Source organism: Lepidochelys kempii, chromosome 11, assembly GCF_965140285.1.
Source record: "Lepidochelys kempii isolate rLepKem1 chromosome 11, rLepKem1.hap1, whole genome shotgun sequence".
Taxonomy (NCBI): Eukaryota; Metazoa; Chordata; order Testudines; family Cheloniidae; genus Lepidochelys; species Lepidochelys kempii.
Window position 1 is genome coordinate 59,709,625 of NC_136390.1, and position 25,461 is coordinate 59,735,085.

Genomic DNA, 25,461 nt, shown 5'->3' on the forward strand with positions numbered 1-25,461 from the left:
TCATTTTATTACGAAAGCAAATGTTTATGTATTAGTGTGGGATTGTATGTATGGTCTTTAGTGGTGGGGAGATATGAGTGGGTGGTGTTATGAGCTTCAAAAAGACTCTTAAAAATGAATCAGACAAGACAACTTTCAGTTGAATGGGTACCCCCTAGGAAATACTTGAAGGAGGATGGAATTCTGCCCTCCAGACCCATCCTGAAGAGAAACCCATTGCCTGGCTGATTACCTATTCAGGGTCTCTGCAGATCAAAGACCCAAACTCTATAAAGAAAAGATTCAGATTCATAGATGTGTTTCTTCTGAGCTAACAGCTGTTATGAACTTGTGACTCCTTTGTGGGTTTGAAGAACTGTTCACCTGCCACTGCCAGAGCCCTTGTTATAGTTAGGGTAATCTCTGGTAAACATACTAGCATGTAGGTAGGTTCTTTTGTTTGTGATTTTTTTATGTTTTCTCTGTAATGCTTTCACCTTAAGAATAAATATACTTGCTTAGAAAGGGTGGTGTAGCTAACTTATACCTATAGGCAATTATGCGGTTTACAGCCTCTGAGGAGAAAAACAAAGAAGGCCTACTTAGGTAGTCTGACTTGCTGGGGTAATCAGTGAAGGTAGGGAACTGTGCAGCCTGAAAACCGTGCAGTCAGTCAGGAGACAGACATGTCTCTCCACCCAACAGAGGCAATGACTAGGGAGCTGGAAGCTTACGAGTGGGCGCCGATGAAGGATGAGAGAGAGTGAATACAGGTGCAGTTGCCCTGCACTCTGACACCTGTATCCACTCACACATATATTGCAAAATATGTATAACACCATCTGTAATGATCTAAACTATCTCCTACCAACGGATCTGTTCTGAAAAAGAGATTTTGCATTACGAGGTGAAGTTAAACAATGCACTTCTGAAATTTTCATTACCTATAGATATCTCAAAGAAGTTTTCCTAGTCTTCCCTTGGTGTGATCCCAGCTTCTTCTGAAATAATTTCTTCATCCTGGCTACTATACTTCTGGACACTAACCTGTCTTTGTGTTGACGGCGGTTGGTGGTCAGAGCCACAGCAATGCTGTCCCAAGCCTTCCATCTGTCTCCCTGGCCTGGATTCTCACAACCCAGCTGGTGCCAGCATTCTTCAAACACTGCCTTCCATTTCTCATCAGCAGGCACGGCTAGGTTTCCAAGCTTCCTCCTGATAAAATCATCACCAAATGCCACTCTGATTTCAGACAGTCTTGGAACACAACCCAGTGTGAAACTGCACCTAATTATATCTGTGTGCTTGTAAGATATTCACACTTGTTTGAGGAAATCTGAACATTTAAGATTATATGAATATTAAGTCGTGTGTCTAATGTTATTATTGGACCATTGTAAACTGACCTGGTATATAAAATATCTTTTCTGTTAAGCGTTAGGATTGAATCTAGAACTACTCTGATCTAGAGTAGTTTGACTATCAAAAGTTTCTGAAAAGAGTTCATTTAAGGATTAGCATGGCCCTTATGTTTCTCACTGCAAAGAGAAGCCTTGAAATGTACAGCAATCTGTGTACCTAATAACATTAACAGATTAAACAGAAACTGATACCCCTTCCACAGCTAGAAATGTCAGTCTCTACTCTTTTTAATAGTGTCTTCCTATGAGACACATAATCTGTTATAATATGGAACACATGTGGTTCCTCAAATATGCATTGCTTTGATGTAATAAATGGTTTTGAGACAAAGGAATGTGCTGCATTTGGCTGTGTCTACTTTCACCATTGTTGATACTCCCAGAAAAAAGCCTGGAGATCCCCAGAATGAACAAAAGTTACCAGTGATTGACAGTTGTATACAGATTTATGTATAGCCATTAAGATGTTATTGATATGGATAGTTTTTTATTAGTATTCAATTTATTTCACAGCACTTGAGAACTAAGCACAATGAGAACTGCCAGCACTTTGATCGAAACTTTGTCTAGTTTCATACTATCACAAAAGGTGGGCGCTAGCCCTTTTCACAACGATACCAATAGATTACGAACATCAAGGCAACTTGAAAAAAAAAAAAAAAAAGATAGAACTCTTGTTGTTTCACAGCCCGTCTTCACAAGTGTGTACATACATTTATTCATAGACTCCCTACTGGGGTGAAAAGCAGACAGCTAGCTAAGATAGCAAGTGTTCAGTTCAGCAGGGATGCCTGTTTAACTTTGCATTAGGTTGTAGGTGTCAGTGCTGTCAAAAGAAAGTACCAGTGAATGCTTCAGGAAGCACAGTGACAAGCCAGCCAAGTAAATACACGTGGGTTATAGTTCTCATTCTAACATACATTTCTGAAATTTCAGAGTGATCTTTAGTGATCCTGAAACTGAAGAATCTTTAATACAAGTATAACCAGGCACAGTGCTAGTAAATACTGTGAAGCTTCATCCACAGCTCTGCCAATGAATTTTTGGACAAATGAGAACAAGGATGAAATCAAATGTATCTTCGTTATGACTTAAAAAGAGACTCAAACACAGGTCTTAGAGACAACAAGTCAGCAGACTAACCCAACGTGCCACTTGTTCCTGATGTTTTCTAGAATTAGCTTTGCCAAGGTGTGAAAACATCATCGTTTGTGATCCAGGAGGTTCCCCCAGTACATTTCCAGTTGCTGTTAGCTACTTTCTCTGCACAGCCCTAGTTCTACTAATACGTTGGGTTTTTTTAAAAACAGATTTCTCCACAGAACTAATGACAGGTCAAAAGGTCTGTGGCCAACAATCCTGCAAATATAAACTATCCCATTCTTTTCCCCTGCAGTCTCTAAACACAGTCATATAACTTGTGTTCTGAAGCGGTCATTATCTTCACCCTCAGCTAGTGTTCTTGGGAGAAGAAAGGAAAAACCAAGAGAGAAAAGTAAGCCTCCCAAAGACCACCATCCTGCACCTTGTCTTCAAGGGCCTGCAATTCCTGCTCAGCAATGCAATGCAGTAATGCCATGCCCTGGCCCTTCTCCAACCAGAGAGTTGCTGTGAATGACCCTAGAAAAGCTACAGAAAGTCAAAAGACATTGTTCTAGATCAAATGTTTTTTCCTGAACGTAGCTAGCTTTGAATGAGATTGGTAATGAATTTCAGTTACACTCAAACACACTACTCTATACTATCAGAATAGCAGTGATTCCCCACCCATAACTCACAATGCTTTAGGTCTGTCCTTCTCACTGTCATACAAGCTGGGTTTGAAGTAGGTTCCAGTGATTTTTATCCCAGATCCCCATTCTCCAGTGAAGAGACCTTCAATGTAATCTCCATTTGGCAAGGTCAGGGTTCCCTTGTGGGGTAGAAAGAGAATTAAACTGAATCCCACTGAGAAATGATTCAAAGAAGAGAGAACAAATTTACAAAAAGGTACCCAAAAAGTATAAATTACAACCTTTCCACTAAGGGTCCAGTTATCTGAAAACTCTCCTTCATAAATTGTATCATCTTCAGAAAGCAAAATCCCAGTCCCCTATATAAAGAAAAAAAACCCATAATTAACACAACAGAGAAATTATGGACACATGGCATATACAGTAGTCACGATTAAAAAGACCGCATTCTAGGTATAGAGATATCCTAGGAGATCTCAGATTATATCCACTGGCAACTGTTGACTTTTAAAGTGACAGCTACTATAGGAGATTGCAGTAAAATGTAGACCAGTCATTACAAAGACTATTTTAAAATTACAGGACAGAACTGAAGTGTTAGATTTTGATAGTGATATGTAGAGTGCTGCACAGGATAAACAACAGCTGGGGAAAAAAGAATATATAGTTTAAGGTCCAACTCACCATCATTTTGTTGTTGCTAAAGGCTCCTTCATAGTACAGTCCAAACTGAGTAACCACAACACCATTTCCCTGGCAGAGGTCATCTTGCCATGTTCCCATATATTTTTCTCCTCTGCAGAAATAGGAAAGTATATCTAGATAAAATAGCCTAATTTTTACAGGAAATAGTGCTTATTATATCTGCTCTCAATGGGGCTCCACTAGGACACTGAAAATGTGATGTCACAAGTTCAGGAAGTCACATGCCATACATTTGAACTCTGTATGGTTTTTTTTAATCTGGTTTAATTAGTTTAATGGAAGGAGGATTCTCACCAGCAGAAATATATATAAACCTTAACAAAAATACTCTGAAATGACTGGATGTGGCAAGAGTGTTATTATGAAATTTAGTATTTCAGATGTTCTGGGAGATTCGAGTGTATAAAGAACAGAAAACTCAATAATAATGGGGGATTTCAACTATCCCCATATTGACTGAGTACATATCAGCTTAGGATGGGATGCAGAGATGAATGTTCTTGACACTATGAAGGACTGCTTCTCGGAGTAGCTAGTCCCGAAACCCACAAGAGGAGAGGCAATTCTTGATTTAGTCCAAAGAGGAGCACAGGATCAGATCAAGAGGTGAATATAGCTGGACCGGTTGATAATATCAATCGTAATATAATTAAGTTTAACATCCTCATGGGGAGAAAAACAACTCACCAAAAGAGCCCACCACAGTAGCATTTAACTTCAGAAAGGGCAATACACAAAAATTAGGAAGCTATTTAAACAGAAATTAAAAAGGTATAAGTCACAAAAGTGAAAGGCCTGCAACCTATGTAGAAACTTTTTAAAAACACCATAATAGAGGTGCAAATTAAATGTGTACCCCAAAATTAAAAAACATAGTAAGAGGATCAAAGAAGTGCCATTATGAGTAAACAAAATGAAAGAAGCAGTTAGAGGCAAAAAAAGTTATCCTTTAAAAACTGGAAGTTAAATCCTATTGAAGAAAATAAAAAGGAGCATGAACACTTGGAAGTCACGTGTAAAAGTATAATTAGGCAGCCCAAGAAAGAATTTAGAGAGCAACTAGCCAAAGATTCAAAAACTACAGCAAAAAAAAATTATGTACATCAGAAGCAGGAAACTGCCAAACAAGCAGTGGGCTCACTGAATGATGAAGGTGCTAAAGGAGCACTCAAGAAAGATAAGGCCATTGCAGAGAAGCTAAATTAATTCTTTGCATAGGTTTACACTGCAGAGGATGTGGGGAAGATTCCCACATCTGAACCATTCTTTCAGGTGACAAATCTGAGGAACTGTCCCAGATTGAGGTGTCAGTAGAGGAGGTTTTGATTAAACAAACTGTAATAAGTCACCAGGACCAGATGATATTCTCCCAAGAGTTCTGAAGGAGCTCATATATGAAATTGCAGACCTAACTATGGTATGGAATCTAGCCTTAAAATCAGCTTCGGTACCAAACGACTGTAAGATAGCTAACGTGACACCAATTTTTTTTAAAAAGGCACCAGAAGTGATCCTGGCAATTACAGGCTGGTAAGCCTAACTTCAGTACCAGGCACACTGGTTGAAACAATTGTAAAGAACAGAATTATCAAACACAGATGAACACAGCATGTTGGGCAAGAGTCAATACGGCTTTTGTAAAGGGAAACCATGCCTCACCAACTTATTGGAATTCTCTGAGCGGGGTCAAAGACATGGACAATGGGGATACAGTGGATATAGTATACTAGGACTTTCAGAAAGCCTTTGACAAAGTCCCTCACTGACGGCTCTTAAGCAACGTAATCATTCATGGGATAAGAGAGAAGCAAAGTAATCAATCAGGGATCAGTAACTGGTTAAAATACAGGAAACAAAAGGGCAGGAATAAATGGTCAGTTTTCAGAATGGAAAGAAGTGATTAACAGTGTTCCCCAGGGATCTGTACTGGGTCAGCACTGTTTAACATATTCATAAATGATCTGGAAAAAGGGGTAAACAGGGAGGTGGCAAAATTTTCAGACGATACAAAATGATTCAAGATAGTTAAGTCCAAAGCAGACTGCAAAGAGCTACAAAGAGACTCACAAAACCGGGTGACTGGACAACAAAGTGGCAGGTGAAACTGAATGTTGACAAATGCAAAGTATACACAATCCCAACAATACATACAAAATGATGGGGTCTAAATTAGTTGTTACCAATCAAGAAAGATCTTGGAGTCATTGTGGATAATTCTCTGAAAACATCTGCTCAATGTGCAGCAGCGGTCAAAAAAACTAATATTAGGAACCATTAGAAAAAAGGGACAGCGCATAAGACAGAAAATATCATAGTACTACTATATAAATCCATGGTATACCCACACTTTGAATACTACATGCAGTTCTGGTCTCCCCATCTCAAAAAAAGATATATTCAAAATGGAAAAGGTACAGAGAAGGACAACAAAAATTACAGGAGATACGGAAGGAGACATTAAAAAGGCTGGGAATTTTCAGTTTGGAGAAGAAAGGACTAAGAGGGGGATGTGATAGAGAGCTATAAAAATTGTGACTCGTGCAGAAAAAGAATAAGGACGCATTATTTACTCCTTCACATAACACAAGAACCAAGGGTCAACCCAATGAAATTAATAGGCAGCAGATTTAAAAACAAACACAAGGAAGTACTTCTTCACATAATGCAGTCAACCTGGGGAATTCTGTGCCAACTTTGTGGAACTCATTGCCAAGGGATGCTGAAGGCCCAAACTATAATGAGGTTCAAAAAAAGAACTAGTTAGGTTCATGGAGGATAGGTCTGTCAATGGCTATTAGCCAAGATGGCTAGGGATGCCACCCTGTGCTCTGGAGTCCCTAGCCTCTGATTGCCAGAAGCTGGGACTGGATGACAGGGTGTGGATCACAAAATAATTACCTGTTCTGCTCATTCCCTCTAAAGCACCTGGCATTGGCCAGTGTCAGAAGACAGGATATTGGGGTAGATGGACCATTGGTCTGACCCATTATGTTCTTATTTTCAGAAACTGAAAGTTTTAATAAAGCAGAACACAATAAGCCAACATCTAAGCAAGTAGACCTAAACAACTGCTGCAGAAGTAACAAGGGAAAAGCCTGCTGGCTGATCTGGATCAGCATAAACTGAGCTTTGGAAAGAGCCACATAAAAGGAGATCCTTACTGATGTGAGGCATGTGCAGAGGGTGAGTGAATGTAAGGAAATCTTATTTTGTTTTATCTAACCATCTTTTTTACCCAGACCTCTTGACTGAATCTTTGATTTCATGACAAACTAACCTGCCCTCACTTGAGCGGGCCCACATTATATACTGGGGTAGGACCAATAAGGGAGGAAGAAGGCAAGTTCCACAGGCTGCAGTTAAATTCAAGAGGATATGGGGGGAGAAAAAAAACACGGTCAGAATAGTCATTTGGTTCATGGACTAATTATATTTAAAGCAAAGGGCTGAAATAAACCAATCAGACATTCATTTTGAGGGTTCTGCAGTATCAAACAAACATTGAGAAAATAAGAGCCATTTTGAAAGAAAGATATTTTGGATAACAACTAAACCTGATTGCTGTCATAAATAGATTAGAGGATCTGAGTTATTTCTTACACATAAACATATGAATCTTTCAAGGCCACTGAAAGACACACGCAAAGGAGCCTTTCCTTTCCAAGTAAAAGGGATCAGCTTAGACTGTATGAATTTAATTGTATGCTTGGAAGTAGATCTAACACTCTCTTCATTTTTTAACTGTCCCTGAAAAGGCATATGGTTTTATGCATTTCATGGTCTTCAATTAGTAAGTGAAACCAACTTACAAATGACTTTAAAAAAAAACAAAAAACCAAAACAAAGAAACAAACAAAAAAAACCAAGGGAGCCCAATGACGACTAAATAAATATAATTTTGCCTATGGAATATTTTGCTTTGGCACTCAAGAAAATACAGCCATGATAGAGAGGAAGCTCAATAATGTATTTACCCAAAAGAAAAAAAAAAAGCTGCTTGCCACTTGGTACCATGGCCTAGTGGGAGATGCTGGTTTGATTCATGGTTTCAGCCACTCCTGTCTGGTTGGGACTTGTTAGGAAGCAGATGCAGTAGGCTAAGCTTCTGGGACGGAGGAGGGGAGAGGTAAATTTCAGGCTTTGCTCAAAGTCACTATCACTGCCCAATAAGACACTAATGGATGAAAGCAGTCTATCCATTCCTTATTCACAGTGCCTTGAGTAAACATACTGAAAGAAATCTTCCTACCCAAAAACCAATGTTTAATTAAAGTTAAAGAAATATAAAATTCCACATTGCCTTTGATTTTTAATTATCTACAGAGGTGGCAGTGAAAGCTACTTTCTGAAGTCTCCTCCAAAATTCCTAGCTTTTCATAAAGCCAAAACTGAATTTGCAAGTGAAGAGTATTTCAATAGCAAGAATGGCAGGCCCGATATGTGGTTAAGTATTATGGAAGTCTGAAGAATTGTGAGGAAAGTACCTTATGATCAGGACCAAATGTGAAACTGATGTTAGGAACAAACTACAGAGGCCAGAACAGTTTTCCCTCTCATTAAAAACCCAGACCCTGGGTCATGGCTTTTCACTCTTCTACCTCGTAGATGGGCTTTCAGCTCTGAACTAGGACCAGCCACCTTAGCTTCCACGAAAAGCTCTTAGATTGGAGAAAGGAGACCTTGGCAGAGAGGGTTCAGGTGTTTTGTACAGGTGGCTCCTATTTACTTACCTCTGCTCATATAGAATCAGGGGTTTTAAGTACACTCCTGCTACTTACCCCATCTTTTCATTTTGCTCATTCATGAGGAGATGAAGTAACTTGCCCCCAGCTGCCAGAATGAATCAGTGGCTTTACCTGGATTAGAATCCAAGATGACCTAGTTCCTAAATCTTTACTCTAATCAATGGGCAACTCAGCCTTCTGGCTGATGGGATGAGAGAACACTATATATGCCATTTGCAAAGCATGCAGATGTATGGATGGTATTGAAGAAGCTATCACAGTCAGTGCCACACTTCAAGCAGAAGTATGATAGAGAGCATGTAAAAATATTGGTTCAAACAAAAGCAGTGGAATGGAACTCATACTCTGAGCTCCTAATCATCCCCCATCAGCCCCAAAAGCCTACAATGGACTAAAGTCAAATTACAGGAACTGAAAACACAAAGAGATATCTACTGAACATTTTCCCCCCAAGTTTATGTAGTTTTGGGTCAGATTAAAAGTTTAGGATTCCTGCTATCAACACATTACCTTGTGATATCATCGAAGACGCCATATCCAGTCTTCTTATCCATCACCCACTGGCCAATGAACATACTGGGAGAGGAAGATGTCAGTTTGCCACTGCGCAGGAGACCATGCCCATGACGCACATTGTCCTGAAAACATCCTTCATACACCTCACCAGTGGCATAGCTGTAATGACAAAAAGAATGGATATGGTTCTTATGATCTGTATTCTTTCATCCCAAGGTTTTCTGGAATAGATACTGAATTTTTCCCTTTTCCTTCAGAGACTGCACTAAACCCAAGCACAATTCTGGAATCAGATTAACAAATATGATTAGGAGGTGAATAAAAAAGGGTTGCTGCTTATGGGTCACCATAACAATGTTAAGAGCCTTTCTTAAGTGAGACATGAAATACCATGAGACATTTGTCACAACGCATTTCAAGAGAAAACTTGCAGGTTGAAAGAAGGAAGCACCATTAAAACAGAGACAGTGTAACAGCTATCAAGAGTGTGTGTGTGTGTGTGTGTGTGCACATGTACAGTAAGAAAACTCCCAAAAAATCTGGAAATTAAGCCATAGTAACTGCAGCCAGGAGTTTGGGAATATGAAACTAGCAATAGGAATGCTAGTGTGGAGACCTGAAACATTAGCCCTCCCCACTGGAAAGAAAACAGATCTAGTGCACCAACCAAAAGGGAATAAACTGCTACTGAAAGCTGCACTAAATATGTTAGCTGAAGTTCAAATAGTTATTGTTCCTTCTTGAACCATACTCTTGCAAGGAGCACAGATTATCTTAATGAAAGAAGGCATTACCTGTAGACTCCTTGTCCACACATTTTGCCCTCCTTCCAGTATCCCACATAATGGTCATCCTTGGTCAATGCTTTGTTTGGTATTTTGTATTCACCATACCTGCCAATGCATGAAGATCAAACAAGTGCAGTCATGATACAAATGTACAGACAAATCCAAACTCAGTTATTTACAAAAGCAGGCACAGAACCAAAACCAACATATTTCAACATTAGACTGCACTGGGTGGCTCTGTCTCCAGCTCCAGCAGTTAGAAATAATTTTTTGTACTGAAAAAAAGGAAGAAGTTCTAAATCACTAGGTTTTTTTATTTATTTATTTATTTTACTGTGTACTGTTTTCCACACATTTAGTTCTGGCCTGTAGTAAGTCTTCTCTTGCTCCATCAGTGCTTAGGCTTTTTGTCCTCCACAGTGGATCCCTGCAGCACAACAATTTGCAACTTTTCAGTAAAGCTATGGAAATTCAAGTCACTGGTGGTGTAGCAAGGCCTCAGTCTACTCTTTGCAAGAATCTCTCTTATTTCAGATCCTAAGGCAGAAGTGGGCAAACTGCGACCCTCCAGCCCAGCCCCTGAGCTCCTGGCCTGGGGGGGCTAGCCCCTGGCCCCTCCCCTGCTGTTCCCCCCTCGCCCGAGCGCTTGCTGGGCAGCACAGTTGCCCAGTGCTCTGTGCTGTGTGGTGGCGTGGTTGGCTGCAGCTGGGCAGCACGGCTGCCTGTCCTGCTGCTCTGGGCAGCGCAGCTGCAGTGTTGCCAGCCACCAGTGCTCTAGGTAAGGGGGTGCGGGGGTTGGATAGAGGGCAGGGGAGTTGAGGGTGGTGGGAGTGTGGATAGGGGTCAGGACAGTCAGAGGGTGGGGAACAGGGGGGTTGAATGGGGGGGCAGGGGCAGCCAGGCAGGAGTTCCAGGGGCGGTAAGGGGACAGGGAGAAGGAGTTGTTGGATGGGGCAGCGGTCCTGGGGGGCCTGTCAGGAATGAGAGGAAAGGTTAGATGGGGTGGCGGGGGGCAGTCAGGTGCAGAGGGTCCAGGGGCGGTCGGGGGCGTGGATGGGGCAGGGGCCGGGCCATGCCTGACAGTTTTGGGAGGCACAGAGCCTCCCCTACCCGGCCCTCCATACAATTTTGGAAACCAGATGTGGCCCTCAGGCCAAAAAGTTTGCCTGCCTCTGTCCTACGGGCTGGTCTTCACTCCGGGGAGAGCAATGTTGCTGCAATTGATGCAGCAGGGGTTCATTTAGCGGGTCTAGTGAAGACCTGCTAAAAACTGATGGCAGTGCGCTCTCCGGTCAACCCCGGTATTCCACCTCTGAGAAGAGTAAAGAAAGTTGACCGAAAAGCGTCTCCTGCGATGCAGCACAGTGAAGACACTGGGGTAAGTTGACCTAAGCTACGTCAACTCCAGCTACACTACTCCAGTGATGTAAATAATGTAACTTAGGTCGACTTATACCAGTAGTGAAGACAAGCCCTAAGTCTGTCTCCATTGCCTGTGCACTGCTCAGGTAAAACAGACAGCTCTGCCTTCAGTATTATTGCAAGCTAAGTTCTTAGATCTCTTTTTACCTTTATGGGTCAGTCACAAAAGCGGTTATTTTGGCTATGGACTTAAACATTTATAACCATTGAGAATATCTGAAGGAATAAAAGGATTGTAAAAAGCATCTAGCTAGATGGGGAAGATGGCACAGGTCTTCAATATGCTTATGAAGTGCCAGAGGCTCAAGATGTTGGTGCTGCTGTCTTTCCAGACTGGCTTGTGGTTGGGTAGATGGTTCAGACAGGAAGTAATGGACAGCAAAGTATTCAACACTGACCACATGAGCTGCATACTCCCAAATATGTGTAGTGGTGTTTAATTACAAAATTAGTATTTCTAATCCTAACTACAGCTTAGGTTTATTAGCTCTAGGTTTTTGACCTAGAGAACTCCCCCCTCCCCCTTTTTTTTTTAAAATGGATATTCCTGAGATACACTGTTGGCTGTGAATGACCAAATGGTCAGTTGGGGCTCTTAGATCTGTTATCTTGAGCTAGAGAGTTTAGGAAGTTGTCTGGAGGCTGTAAACATTCCAATCTTCCAGCCCCTACAGGTTCAATTACATACATTAGGAAATCCTGCTACAATGTCTAGGCTGAAGTCCCTTATGAAGCCATAAATTCCTTTTAAGTACCTAATATAACCACAGTTGTCATTATCCATATAAAATGTCTATTCCTCTTTTGAAAACTATTAAGCTCTTGGTTTCAATGATATAGCGTAGAAGGAAATTCCATGGGTTAAACTATATGTTGTACACAAAGTTATTCCTTTTTATCATTTTAAAATGCTGCTTTTCAATTGTATTGAATAGCTCCTTTATCTTGTATTATGAGATGGGAATGCCTATTTATCTATGTTTTCCTTCTCTATACTATTCATTTTACATATCACTATCATGTACCCTTTCTTGTTCATCAACTCTCTTAAAAGCAGTCCTAACCTCCAGGCTTCTCTTTATGGAATCCTTTGCCTTTTTATTTCTTGTTGCTTTTCTCCAGGCCTTTTCTATTTCTACTCTTTTGAGACGAAGTGACTAGAACTTAATACACTATTCAAGATGATGGTGCACTCCTAACTTATATAAAGGCATTATATGCCTTTTGAAAGAGCAAATAAAGATAATGAAGCCGAATCATTTAAAAAAAAAAAAATCTTCAGATACAACAGAAGGCTTACCTGGTAAGCAAAGATAAGAAAAGCATCAGGGGTAGCTGTGTTAGTCTGTGTCCACAAAAAAAAAAAAAAAAGAGTCTGGTGGCACCTTAAAGACTAACAGATTTATTTGGGCATAAGATTTCGTGGGTAAAAACCCACTTCTTCAGATGCATCTGAAGAAGTGGGTTTTTACCCATGGAATCTTATTTCCAAATAAAGCTGTTTGCCTTAAAAGATAAGAAAGTTGACCGATTTTTGCAGTTGACTGATCCTTCTTAAGGGAAGATGACACAGACTCGCTTGCCCATCTCTCACCATCCCCTCCTCCACTTCCAAACTTCATTTGTTTTTGTATTGTTTACTTACAGACAGCAAGCTTTTTACATACACACAACCTTGATCTAAAAAGAGAGATAACACTATCTACCATAAACAAACACTTTCTCTGTGCTCTAGCTCAGAGGGTAGTGAACTCTGCTCTTACCCATCTTCCAGGCCATTTCGGAACATCCCGGAATACCTCCTTCCATCAGCCCATCTTAGGATCCCTCTGGAACACACGTACACCCACTACAGTTAAGCCAGTTTCACTAGTATTTCATGTTTTATGCAAGGAAAATAATGATTATTTTTCACAGCACCCGAACTACCTCTTCCTATCCCATTCAAATGTTGAGTTTGAATGCTTTTACCTGCCATGGGGTTTCCCAGAAAGCCATCGCCCATCATAGGTGGCATCTTTAAGCCGTGGGTCCTTGTAAAAGGTGTATTTTGCACTACGTGAAATAGGGGGCTCCTGCCTCTGAATATTCCCACCACTTCCATAAGGTGGTAAGTCAGATGTCCCCCTTAGGGCCTGATCCACAGCTTGGCTTATAGCCCTCAGCCACTTTGTCTGAAATACAGTTTATAGAAGAGTTTATTAGTAATCCATAGTCTTTAGTAATCCATCTCTCTTTACATAGGTATTACTGCAGGACATATGTAGATAAAAATATAAGACTTTTTAGTTCCTTGGATGAATACTGCTAACATGTGATACCTATTCACATAACAGAGGTGTATCTTGTCTCACAGGTATTTTCCCCATATCCCCTGTATAGAAGGATGCTTAGTATCACCACACACTCCCACACCATGGAGGAGGAGGAAGAAACAGAAGAAAAATATATAAGGAAAGTTACCTGCAAATCACACAAGAAATCCAAAGCAACTATAAATATCTGTATCTCATGACAGTCATCCAACAGAAAAAAAACCAAAAAGTGAAACTGCAACAACAGACTGCCACCTCCAGGAAAAAAACATGGCACCAGTACTTACCACTTGGACGCTACATGACACCTGATCTTGATTAAGTTTGATGACTACCCCTAACTGGAGCTGAATTATCTTTACTCTAAGGGCACAGGTGAAAGTAAGCCGTTCCGGTTCGGTTCGGCGTACCGGAAAGAGCTGGTACCCTGTGCCAGACTGGACCGGCTTTCCCATGCTGGTGATTTAAAGGGGCCGGGGCTCCCTGCAGCAGCCAGAGCCCCAGGCCCTTTAAATCACTGCCAGAGCCCTGCCACCACTACCCCGGGGCTCGGTAGGCGATTTAAACGGCCAGGGGCTCCGGATGCTGCGGGGAGCCCCAGACCCTTTAAATCATCGCCCAACCCCCGCTGCCGGAGCCCCAGGGTAGTGGCGGCAGGGCTCCGTCGGCGATTTAAAAGGCCTAAAGCCCTGGGCCCTTTAAATTGCCCCTGAGCCCCAGGGCTCCCAGCTGCCTCTGCAGCTGGTAGCTCTGGGGGTGATTTAAAGGGCCCAGGGCTCCCAGCCGCCTCTACCACAGCTGGAGTCCCGGGGCCTTTAAAGCTTGATTTAAAGGGCCCAGGTATTTAAAGGCCCTGCCTCTTCCGGTTGAGGCCACGCCCCTTGCTCAGGACTCCGGCATACCGGTAAGTCCTTTAAGTTACTTTCACTCCTGTCTAAGGGACTGAATTTCTACCCCTCCACAGAACCTGGTACCATACTAACATGTGGAGAACCTGAAGAATTATTCCAGCGATTCTGCCTTGAAGAATTCTTTCACAACTATGATGACACCACTCACAATTACTATGTCCTCACTGACAATCATAAGAAAAAAGAATCATCTGACTGGATACCAGGGTGGACAAAACAACGCTCTTGATCATTACATGGATTGCTCCGGGGGGGGGGGGGGGGGAGGGGCGGGGGGGGCTTCCGAAGGATGAGAAATCCTTAACATACACCAACATCCTTCACAGTGACAGCATAGCTGCCTGCCTCAAAATATTTACAAGACCATGGACAACCCTCAGATAGCCACCCAAACACATCAAACTCAGCCAATTTCATTCTTGCCCAGAACAATTTTACATTCAACAAACATTTTGTCCAAACCATGGGAACAGCCATAGGTCCTAGGACTGCTTCCCAATATGCCAACCTCTTCATGGGCCCCCTTGAAGAGAATTTGTGGACAAATGCACCCAAAACCAATGAAATACCTTAGATATATTGATGCTATTTTTATCATCTGGACAGACGACTTACATTCCCTCAGATTTCAGCAACCACCACTTCTTCATTAAACTCTCTGTGGGACACATGCATCAACTTCCTGGACACCACAATCAGCTTCAAACAATGGAACCGTACGGACAACTATATACAAGGACCTCCCAGATCACCACACCTATCTTCCTAGATCCAGTAACCTCTCAACCAACCATCCCAAGAAATTGCTACAGCCAGGCACTTAGACACCACAGAAGATGCTCTGAGAAGGAAGTCCGGGATACACACCTTAAAATACACAAGACCACCTTCATAACAAAAAACAATACAAAAAAAAAACCCCCACGCTTCACCAGAGAAGTAGATCACATCATGGAACAGGCCACCCAAGTACTCTGACAGAACCTGCTTCAATACCTACCACCCTACAATGAAACCCATATGGGGTATCAAACTACAACCCATACTCAATGGGGACCCCATCCTGAAAGAAATCTTTCCTGAACCCCCCACTTCTGGCCTTCATACATCCCCCCAACCTCTCCAAGCTCATCAAAAGCAAGCTACCCACAGAGCGGGATACACCTACTCAAAACTGTACCAGACCCTGCCAGAACAACAGATGCAAAACCTGCAGACATATCTCCACTGCTACAATGATCAACTCCTCCCATAACACACCTTTCAAGATCTAGGGTCCTACACATTTCTATCACTACACGTGGTCCTCACCCAGTGCACTAAATGCTTATGTGTGTGAAACCAGACAATCATTACAATCTTGAATGAACTCAGAGGAAAATGATACAAGACAAAAACATTGTATCACCTGTTGATGAACACTTTTCACAAAACCTTCACTCTATACCTGACCTCTCAGTCCTCATCCTTAAAGGAAACATGCACAACACTTTCAAAAAACAAGACTGGGAGTTTAAATTCATAACTTTGTCAGACACTAAAATTCATGGTCTTAATAAAGTCACTGGATTTATGTCTTACTACACTAATCTATAAGCCATTACGCCCCCACCCCTCTGTTTTTGTCCTATTACTACAGAGATGTTAACAGTCCACTCTACCTTGATTGGTCCCATAGAATATGCAATAACTACTTACTTATTCTAAACTATCTGTTCAATCTTGTATTTAGCGGTGACACTCTGACTATGTTTCCCAGATCTGAAGAACTCTGTATAGCTTGAAAGCTTGTCTCGCTCACCAACAGAAGTTGCTCCAATAAAAGATATTAGCTTAACCACCGTGTCTCTCTAGCGTCACCAGAGGTAATTAAGAAGTTCTGCATCTGCCTACCTTTTCCTGTGGTGTTGATGAAAGAAGAATGAAGTGTTCCTCTGGTGTAGTAACCTTCAAACCATTCCTAAGTGCAAAGAAGGATAAAACCATTCAAGAAAAGACCTTTCACTAGCTGGTGAAATTTTCAGCCTGGAAAAATAACCTAGATTTCTTACCAAAGGAGGGATAGGTTAGCTTTTTTTTTTTTTTTAAAATGACTGTTACAGTGAACATCACTTAGCTTTAACTGCCGGTTTAAAAGAACAGTAACAAGGAGTCTCAGAAATTGCTCATTTTTGCACTTTTCCTCATCTCCTCAACTGTAAATCACATGAGTGCATGAACAAGTACAAAACAAGAATATAGGATTCTGCTATTTTAACCAAGCACAGTGAAATACGAAAATAAATAAATAACTAGAACTACATTAGAAGAATATATGGACCAAGGACACATCCCGTACCATGCCTGGCTTACAAGACTTAGTCCAAATGGTTGCAAATTTTATTTCTTATTATTAATTATTTAGGAGCATCTGACTATTTCAGCAATAAAAAAAGAATGAACCCTAGTTACAGAGGAATACTCACACATTACCAGCTTCTTCTGAAAGAGCCTCCACCCACAGCGTGGAAAGGGGGAAAATATGATGTGTTGAAAACTGTAGCAAGGGGAAGGAAGGGGGAAAACAAAAAATAAATTGCTCATACCCCCATTTGCCCCAGCCCAAATTCCTTATGATGCATCTTCCCCTGCAGTTTTGTCTCCCCGCAGCTGAGAATGCGCTTGAGACTTGTGCCCTGAAAGCTAGTTGTTCCTACAAGTGCCAGCTGCAAACCATGACCCCTGTGAAGCCATAATGAAGACTCTGACATATGAATATTTTTTATGTTGGACACACAGGGTTATTTCAACTCTTTGGAAACAGGCAACACTTCTCACTTTTAGGTATCCCAGCACCATCGTGAGACACAATATAAAAACCTAGATTAAGAATGACAGACTCACCATATGACAGGTTTCAGAGTAACAGCCGTGCATCCGATGAAGTGAGCTGTAGCTCACAAAACCTTATGCTCAAATAAATTGGTTAGTCTCTAAGGTGCCACAAGTACTCCTTTTCTTTAGACTCACCATATGGAAATATTGTCACATGCTTTCAACCAGCTGGGGTAAAAATAGTTCAGTTCTGAGAGCTATGGGAGCTGGCTCACCTGAGCATGGACAAGAGCATCATTAAAGAGGATGAACCAGTTCACCGAGAATCTCCCAGCATGCTGTAGGGACAACCCCCGATTACTGCTTTCACAGATTAACCGACGTTCTGGTCTCCTCAAGGAATCCTACCATTAAGATTTAAAAAAAAAATTAAATGTGCTTGAGTGTCTGAATTTCAGTGCAGTCTGTGTTATGATTATTGTTTACAAAAGGGCCAAATTGAGATATTGGGTTAAAACTTCCAAAAATTAGAGAGGCTCAAGTAGATCATCATCATAAAGCAGGGAAATGTAGGGAGAGAAAAGTAGTGACTTCAGAGCCAGGCCTATACAAACATGCAGTGGGATGCTAGTGGTAATAGCAACTTAGCTGTCATCATACTGTCATTTTCCCAGGAAAGGTCTTCCAGAAGCTTAGTGTGTATTCTGCTTCCTTCCTTTTCCTATTGAGATGGACAGCAAGAGTCTCATAGCAAGAACTGGAATCTTGTAGTTTTTGGTATTCTGGAGATGTCTAAAGGGTAACAAACAAAAATAAATGGTTCTGGGAGACAACGTTTCAAAGGATTTGTACCAACCACAATGGGTTAGTAGTTATGAGCCCCTGACTGCAGGAGAGGCCACCCTGCTGCTGAGTGGCTCTGTCCTCAGGCCCTCTGTGACAGCAGAAGTGCAGAGGGCTCCCTGTGCTGCCAGTGACAGATGATCCCTGCAGGTGTGGAGAAGGCTGCAGTCCTGGCCTGGCAGAGCAGAGACCCTCAGCCAAGGCCGCAAGGATGACGACTAGCCCCTGACAATGAGGGAGGCTACCCCACTACTAAACTGCTCCTGCCCAGGGGCACAGCCCTTTAGAAATAGGATGGCCTCCCCCATGTCCCGGGGCTCATCCTCCTCCCTGCTGTCACAGGCATGAGGGAGCAGGGCCATGACAGCAGGGCCACAGAAGGCTCCCTGCATGGTGGCAAGGCCAGTGACACTGAATCTCTGCAGGCACAAGTGGGGGGGGGAGGGGGGCTGTACACCTACCAACTGTTACCAATCAATTTTTTTTCATCAATTTCAGCATGTCAGCTGAAATCAATGTGTACTGACAGTGATTAAAATAGAATTCTGCCAAGCCTACTTATAAACCTAAAGAGATAAGGGTTTTAATCAAATTGTTGTAGTATAGCCTTATAACAAATATTAGTTTAGTGATTTCATGGTTTGGTGATACCAATGTGTAATCAAAAAACAAGCAATCCCACCCCCAAAATCTCCTACCAATTAAGGTTCATACATGACAAGATCGCTTACCACTTCAAAGCATGTAGCAAGCTTTAGCAAAACTCTAGCATAGTTATGAAGTCGTCTGACTGGCAAGAAAAATAGGGTATTTAGCACTTCGACCAACTGTATGTTTTCCTCCTTCATTTCAGCTAGATCTTGTAACAACTCCTGGTTTTTACCTAAAAAGTCACTGAAGGTGAAAGAATGACATAACAAAACAAAACATTAGTAATGCTTTGAAGTACTATTACAGAGCTCCCCTTATGGGGTTATATCAAACCAGCAGAGATTAAAAAGAGCAAGATGAACAGCACAAAGGATCCATTCCCATTATGGTTTGAGTAGATTTAGTTATAACACAGCAACATAGCTCTATGCTAACTTCAGTATTGGACTTGTTTGCTGACATCAGTTAATTTAGTGACTGTGCATGTATCCACAGATTTGCTGAAGGAACAGTTACTCTCCAAGGAGGAAACTAGACAGCTACTTGCCTTTTTCCCATTAGATCTCTAAGTAGCCAGGTGAAAATATATAAAGAGAATGGGTTTCCATGCCACCTGTTAAACTAATGTGTCTCCAATACTGAGAAAAGTGATTTGCATAACAAAGTGCAATAAAAAGTCCCTATCTTTGCTCCAATGTAACTCCCTGAACACCTTTGTGTATTCTATTCCCCGCCACTGTTGTTCAATGAAGTTGAACAGCCTTTTCCCCCAGCTAGAAAAAATCATATCCTACTTCAAAGATACACAGGGAATTTAAGTCAATCCTCAGTCTGATTTCCTAAATGGAGGATTAATTTAGTTCATGTAAGAGGATGGAAATAGTTATGAGAATACTACATTTGGGAGCAAGAACAAGATTTCTTCACACACACACACAAAAATCAACTCCACTTCTCCTTTCCTTCAACAAAGGGGTAGGTGTGTGATGCGTGTGCACACACACGCATACACAGGCAATTATTCACAGAAGCTATTTGAACAGGGAATTCTGTGAGGCTCAAGCAATCTGAAAAGCAAGCAACAGAGAACAAAGAACCAGCTTGGAGACTTGCACAGCAGGACATCTAAGAGTTCTACACGATCAGCAAGATGCTGTCGCACAAATATCAAATGAATATACCTTGCCTCGTTCTGCCCATGAGATTTAGGAGTCTTCTTGTTCAATAAGCATAAGGGGAAAACAAGCCTTCTTTGGAGATAAGACTGCTTTTCTTAGGACACAAGACTAACCATCTGGATAGATTGCATTTTTAAAGTGCTTTGAGATCCTCACATGGAAGTCTCTGTAGCAGTATCAAGTAATAGAGTCCTCATGCTCACAGGTCTTGCCCACTGTCTCAGAAGAAATACCCAAGAGTCTGCCAACAAATTAGGACTCCTGGTGAAACTCATACTTTGAGTTTTTTTGTTGTTTACATATATAAGGTTTGACTACTAAAATGTCCATATTGGGAAATATCTATAGGAGATCAGCTTACATTAACCATTGACAGAGACTATCCTGCTGAAAAGTGCTCACAGAATGAATGATTCATTCTAACGACAATTATCTGCAAAGAAACCTTCTTGTTTTTTGTTACAAGGAACAGAACAAATTTCTAAAACTCATTTCCTCCCTGAAGTTTCAGAACCTGAAAAAGTGTTAGCTATCTAATGCGACTTAGGTGTCAGTATTAGAAGCTGTCACTACTGACAGTGACACTAGATAAAGATTTCAGTATGCTGAGTAGCTCCAGTATCTGAAATTGTCAGTGGATCTACAGTTTGTCCCAGAAATTTTGCCTGTACTGGGAGTTTGTATTTAGAGCTTGCAACACTGCACTATTAAAAAAATTGATCTATTTATAGGTAGATGGGTCTGAACCTTTTTCCATTGAAAGATTTCATATTTAGCAAGGCACAGATGGTCCTCAGATGCACTCTAGAATTCTTTGCATTGGCTCCTAGGACACTTTGAAAGGAGGTAACACAGACATGGTTTATGGAGTGCTTTGTACACCAGAGGATGGACAACTAACTGAGTCACTCCCATATCACTGGAAGAATTGAAACAAGAAACTTTTGCAAGACTGCAACTCCTAAGACACCAACTTATAACCCCCAAATTGCAATCACTTTTCCAAAGAATGAAGAGAGCCAAAAGATGTATTAGGTTGTTAATTCTGCATTGACAGAGATGAACTGTTATTTTCAATTGTTATCATACAACTGATAAACCATCATTTTAAAGAATAAACACTAAACGTCAGTGACATCATTCAGAGCAGCTTGAGAGGATCAACACTATGGAGAGTAAAGTACAATTACTCTTCCTTCCAGTCAAACAAGAGTTCCACTCACCTAATAAGGGACAGTGTTCTCCTTGACAAGAATAAGAAAAGAATAATATTCTTAAAAAAAGAGGTGCCTCAAAATGCTGTACTATTAAATACTGCAAAATTAACAAAGATAAATTAGGAGCAGTATTATCTAAGCTTATTAGCTCTTGAAGAAAGTTAGCTGCCATGGATTTACTTGGGAGTAATCTATATAAGGATCATATTTATAGGCATTGTGAATGGGTGATAGAAGGTTTAGCCTTCAGCTAAGCTCTCATGAACCATGATCTGACAAGTCTATTTCAAATAATGTCAGTCAATTTTTGTTTACTCTCTTTCTCCACCTTCAAGAAAGCAGACCTAACTAAATACCTTCACTACTATTTATAAAAAGGGATAATATATCACAGATGAGGACAGGTATACTGAAATTTCTCTTCACCTGATGGGAAAGAAATTACGGTACCCAAAAGTCCTGAAAGATTATGTGAGGGAAGCCAGGAAAATAAAATAAATAAATACATATATCTGCGTGTCCATTATCATGCATATATGTTAACACAACAAAGTAAGTCCTTCTGATTAAGGAAACAAACACTAGAAAAGATTTACTTACATTGCTGGCTTTGCAAGAAGCATGAATCCTCCCATCACCAGAAAGTTTGTTACAGCTGTGCAATACCTAGAACAGATAAGAAAAAACAAACCTCATTTTCAAATTAAAAAGCCACCTTCTGAAATCTCTGGGGAGAAGGGCAGTGAATTCCTTTATCTCTCAGCATTTTTACCAAATAATAATAGATTTTCAGTACCCACTTTATTACAAGAGTGCTCGAAAGATGCTTTTAGGTCAGGAGAGAGAGAGAGAGACAGCGCGAGCGAGCGCATGCACGCACGCTACACTTGCACATTTACATTCTCAACAATAATGCAGCTCCGAAGTCAAGGTTTCCATAACAAACTATTAACTCAGCCACATTCAACACCGTGTACATTGCATCCCAAAGTACCGATTTGGCCATTAGTGCCATGTAGCTCTGTTACTTTGCTATAGAAACCTTAGCATTTGGATTTCCCGACGTCTGTGTATCCATGAATTGGCTATCTGGTCCTACACAATGGGCTAGTTTAATTTCTTATTATATTAAAAACAATAGGATCTCTTTCTTGCCATTTCAACCACTCCCTTAACCGGAAATTTGAACAAACATTCCTCTGGAGTGGTTAGGGACAGGCCTTCTACAATCTGACCAAAAGGATTCTCTTGGCCATAGTATTTAATACGACAAATTGTCAGCAAACCAAACCAAATCAAAAACAGCATGCATATGGGATATTTTCTGCAGTGTCGGTTTGAGCTTTTCTTTATTGGAAAACTGATTTTGCACTTCATCTTTTGTCCATGCCACAAAGGGCTTTTGTTGAGCAGTACTGATCTTCAGAAGAGAGAGATAAGGTAGGATTTCCATTTTTGCCCTGACAAGAACTTTTGTTTGTTTGTTCAATGAATCTTTTGGCATTTCTTGAGCATGCCTGCTTAGCCTCAGTGATACCATGAAGTGGTGAATGTAAAGGAATACAAAAGTTCACATTTTTGACCTGAAGGGATTTTAGTTTTCTGCTGGTTTCCTCCCCCTCCTTCTTTAATCCTCTTCTCCTCTCTCTTACTGTCTCTCAGGCTGGATGTTAAGTATATTGATGAGTAGAGCCCTGTAAATCTGTGGATATTTTATATCCGTAGATGCTGATTTCCACAGACCATTTTTGCAGATTGGATGTGGATACAAATTTTGTATCCGTGCAGGGTTCTATTGATTACTATTTTATTATTCATATGACCTTGAAATATTCAGGAACAACCACCTGTCATAAAACCTTGTCCTCCAAACCTTCAGGGTCAGATTCAGAACTTGCTCTTTCTTCAAAAAGGCAACAGGGGAGCTGCTGTAGGAAGAAAACATTTAGTCTGAATCTTCATGACTGCTGGATGAAGATCTTGAACTATGAGCCTTCTTATACTCTCAGACTAGTGCCTTGCTAGACTCTCTTCCGGAGAGGAAAAAAGATAAACTAAAAAACGAGAGACTGCTTTAAAAAAAAATTTCTTGAACTTCTTCCTTTGTTTATGTTTAGAGACATACAGTTCTAAAGCCAAGGAGAAATTCCATTTCTGTACAGCTAGACAAAAATATTCCTCCAGATCAGGGAGGACAGTTTTGGTTTTCCTGCAGATCAGAGATAGGAGCCTGGGGATTTATATCTTAACACAGAATGACAGGCCCTACCTTTGAAGCATTAAGTAAAGCTTAAAAAAAAGTCACCTGGAAAGAAAAATAACCCAAGCATGTACCCTTTTTTAGGCTTTATAAAGAAAACTGGAAAGGACTCTCACTCCCAGGCACAAATGAGAATCAGGTTGTATCTACCGTAGAAGATGATTCTATGGTGACTGAAGAACTAATCAAATTATGATATCATAGGAATTGAGAGGAAAGGCAATTTTAATCTTACTATTTTGAACTGTTTTTTTAAAATGGGTGTAACATCAGTACCCAATGAACATTTGGAACAAAAGAATATCTTCGTTAAAGACAACATTCCTGAGATTTCTGTGGCCAAAAAAAAAAAAAAAAAAATCAAGCAAATTTTTAAAAAGCTCTACAGGTCATAAAAAATTAGGCTTGGTCTACAACTAAGACTTAGAAGTATAACACTATTTCTTTGGTTTAAAAAAATAATAAATCACACTACTAAGGTGGTTATACCAGTAATAGCCCTACTGTGGATACACTTATATCAGTATACAGGTGACATAATAGTATAGCTATTCCCCTTCCCCACACAGGAATAAAGTATCTTTATACTGATATAACTCTGCCTGCACTAGGAGGGCTATACAGCTTTAACTATACCAATAACTTTTATGTTTAGAAAAGCCCTTAAGAAAGGAGGTGAGGCAGTAAGAAGAGGTCTCCACTGACACAAACCTTTCCTGTTTCCCAAAGACAAATATACCTGAGGCCTCTGAAGTAACTGTAACCTTCCTGAATACTCAATCTTTTTCTTCTCATCAACTGCAAGAGATGCAGGGCAGGCCACAGAGATGTCTGCCATAATCAACAGTTTTGTGAGGTATAAAATTCAGCTTCCCTCTCCTGTTGTTCTCCAACCTGGGTGATGCCTGGCTGAGAGGGAGGTTGCCTCTAGCTCTGCTGCTTTGACTGCACTACTTTTAAAAAAGGCACAAGTCCCCCTCAATATATAACTGGAGTATTCAATGTGTGCACTTTTTGAGGTACTGTGAGGGCCTTTTAGTTTTGTAATTGGTTCCCTCAGTCATTTGGCGATTCTACCTAGAACTGAAGGAGCACTGTGAGGTGCTTCAGAAAAGAAGGTGCTAATTATCAGAAGACTCCTAAAAGCTAATTTATCAATTTAAGTAAGTTGCCATATATGCCCCTTTTAGGGGGTAAAATTGCTGTTATTTATGCTCTGCAAAGTGGAAGGCCTGAAGGTAGCCAGGTCCTGCTGAGAGAGAGAGAATAATATGGCAAGGAACAAGATGATAGGATTTAAACCGAAGCCAAAGAGTAACTGGTCCTTAACCCCCAATCTGGCTGACAACAGGCTAGCCCCTCTTTACCACGTCTGTCATTCTTATAGTGGCAAATGCTGTAGTATAACAATCAAGGATAACTCAAAAGAGTTTAAGGTCTCTTTTAAACCTCAGATCAGAAACTGAATCTGTAGACTTGGGGAAAAAAAGAAGATCACAAATCAATGCACTTTCAGAGATGTTAACATCAGTTCAGGTTCAATGTTTCCACTACAACAGTGACACCAAACTTTATAAACATTGCAGCAGGCACAGGAAGAAAGTAGTCTCTACAGACCAGCACTTTACATTTGAATATCTAGATTAAAAAGACTCACTATAGGAAAAGACAGAAAACGGCTTTAAGGCAGCAGCATAGAAAGACTGGCTGGGAAGTAGCAAGTTCAGCAGTGTCTGGGGCCACAGGAGAGAGCTTTTCCACTGGAACAAAGGACCATCATAAACTTCACCACATCTGCTCTAAGTGCAAGGCACATGCCTTTGACCTTGCTTTTTTCAACATGAATATGTAGCAACACGTGTTTACACCATACTTTTATAAATTAAAAAATAAAATCCCAAACAAAAACACTCCACTGCGCACTTCTCCACCTGGAGAGAAGTTGACAGAACACATGACAGAT

At 40.9% G+C, this 25,461-nt stretch overlaps 1 protein-coding gene across 7 annotated transcripts in view; it reads right to left on the minus strand.

Annotated features, from left to right (window-relative positions):
- ALS2 (alsin Rho guanine nucleotide exchange factor ALS2) overlaps positions 1–25,461 on the minus strand; it is a 65,038-nt gene that overhangs the window by 16,677 nt on the left and 22,900 nt on the right. For all 7 annotated transcript variants that reach the window (XM_073306426.2, XM_073306427.2, XM_073306428.2 and 4 more), the window contains 14 exons: positions 21,839–21,904; positions 18,924–19,086; positions 18,010–18,141; positions 17,625–17,753; positions 17,001–17,071; positions 16,429–16,495; positions 13,281–13,483; positions 13,073–13,138; positions 9,894–9,992; positions 9,094–9,258; positions 3,818–3,929; positions 3,415–3,492; positions 3,179–3,312; positions 1,027–1,194 (listed from right to left, as the gene is read on the minus strand). In XM_073306426.2, coding sequence (XP_073162527.1) covers positions 1,027–1,194; positions 3,179–3,312; positions 3,415–3,492; positions 3,818–3,929; positions 9,094–9,258; positions 9,894–9,992; positions 13,073–13,138; positions 13,281–13,483; positions 16,429–16,495; positions 17,001–17,071; positions 17,625–17,753; positions 18,010–18,141; positions 18,924–19,086; positions 21,839–21,904 — 1,653 coding nt within the window. The remainder of the gene's footprint in view (positions 1–1,026; positions 1,195–3,178; positions 3,313–3,414; positions 3,493–3,817; positions 3,930–9,093; positions 9,259–9,893; positions 9,993–13,072; positions 13,139–13,280; positions 13,484–16,428; positions 16,496–17,000; positions 17,072–17,624; positions 17,754–18,009; positions 18,142–18,923; positions 19,087–21,838; positions 21,905–25,461) is intronic.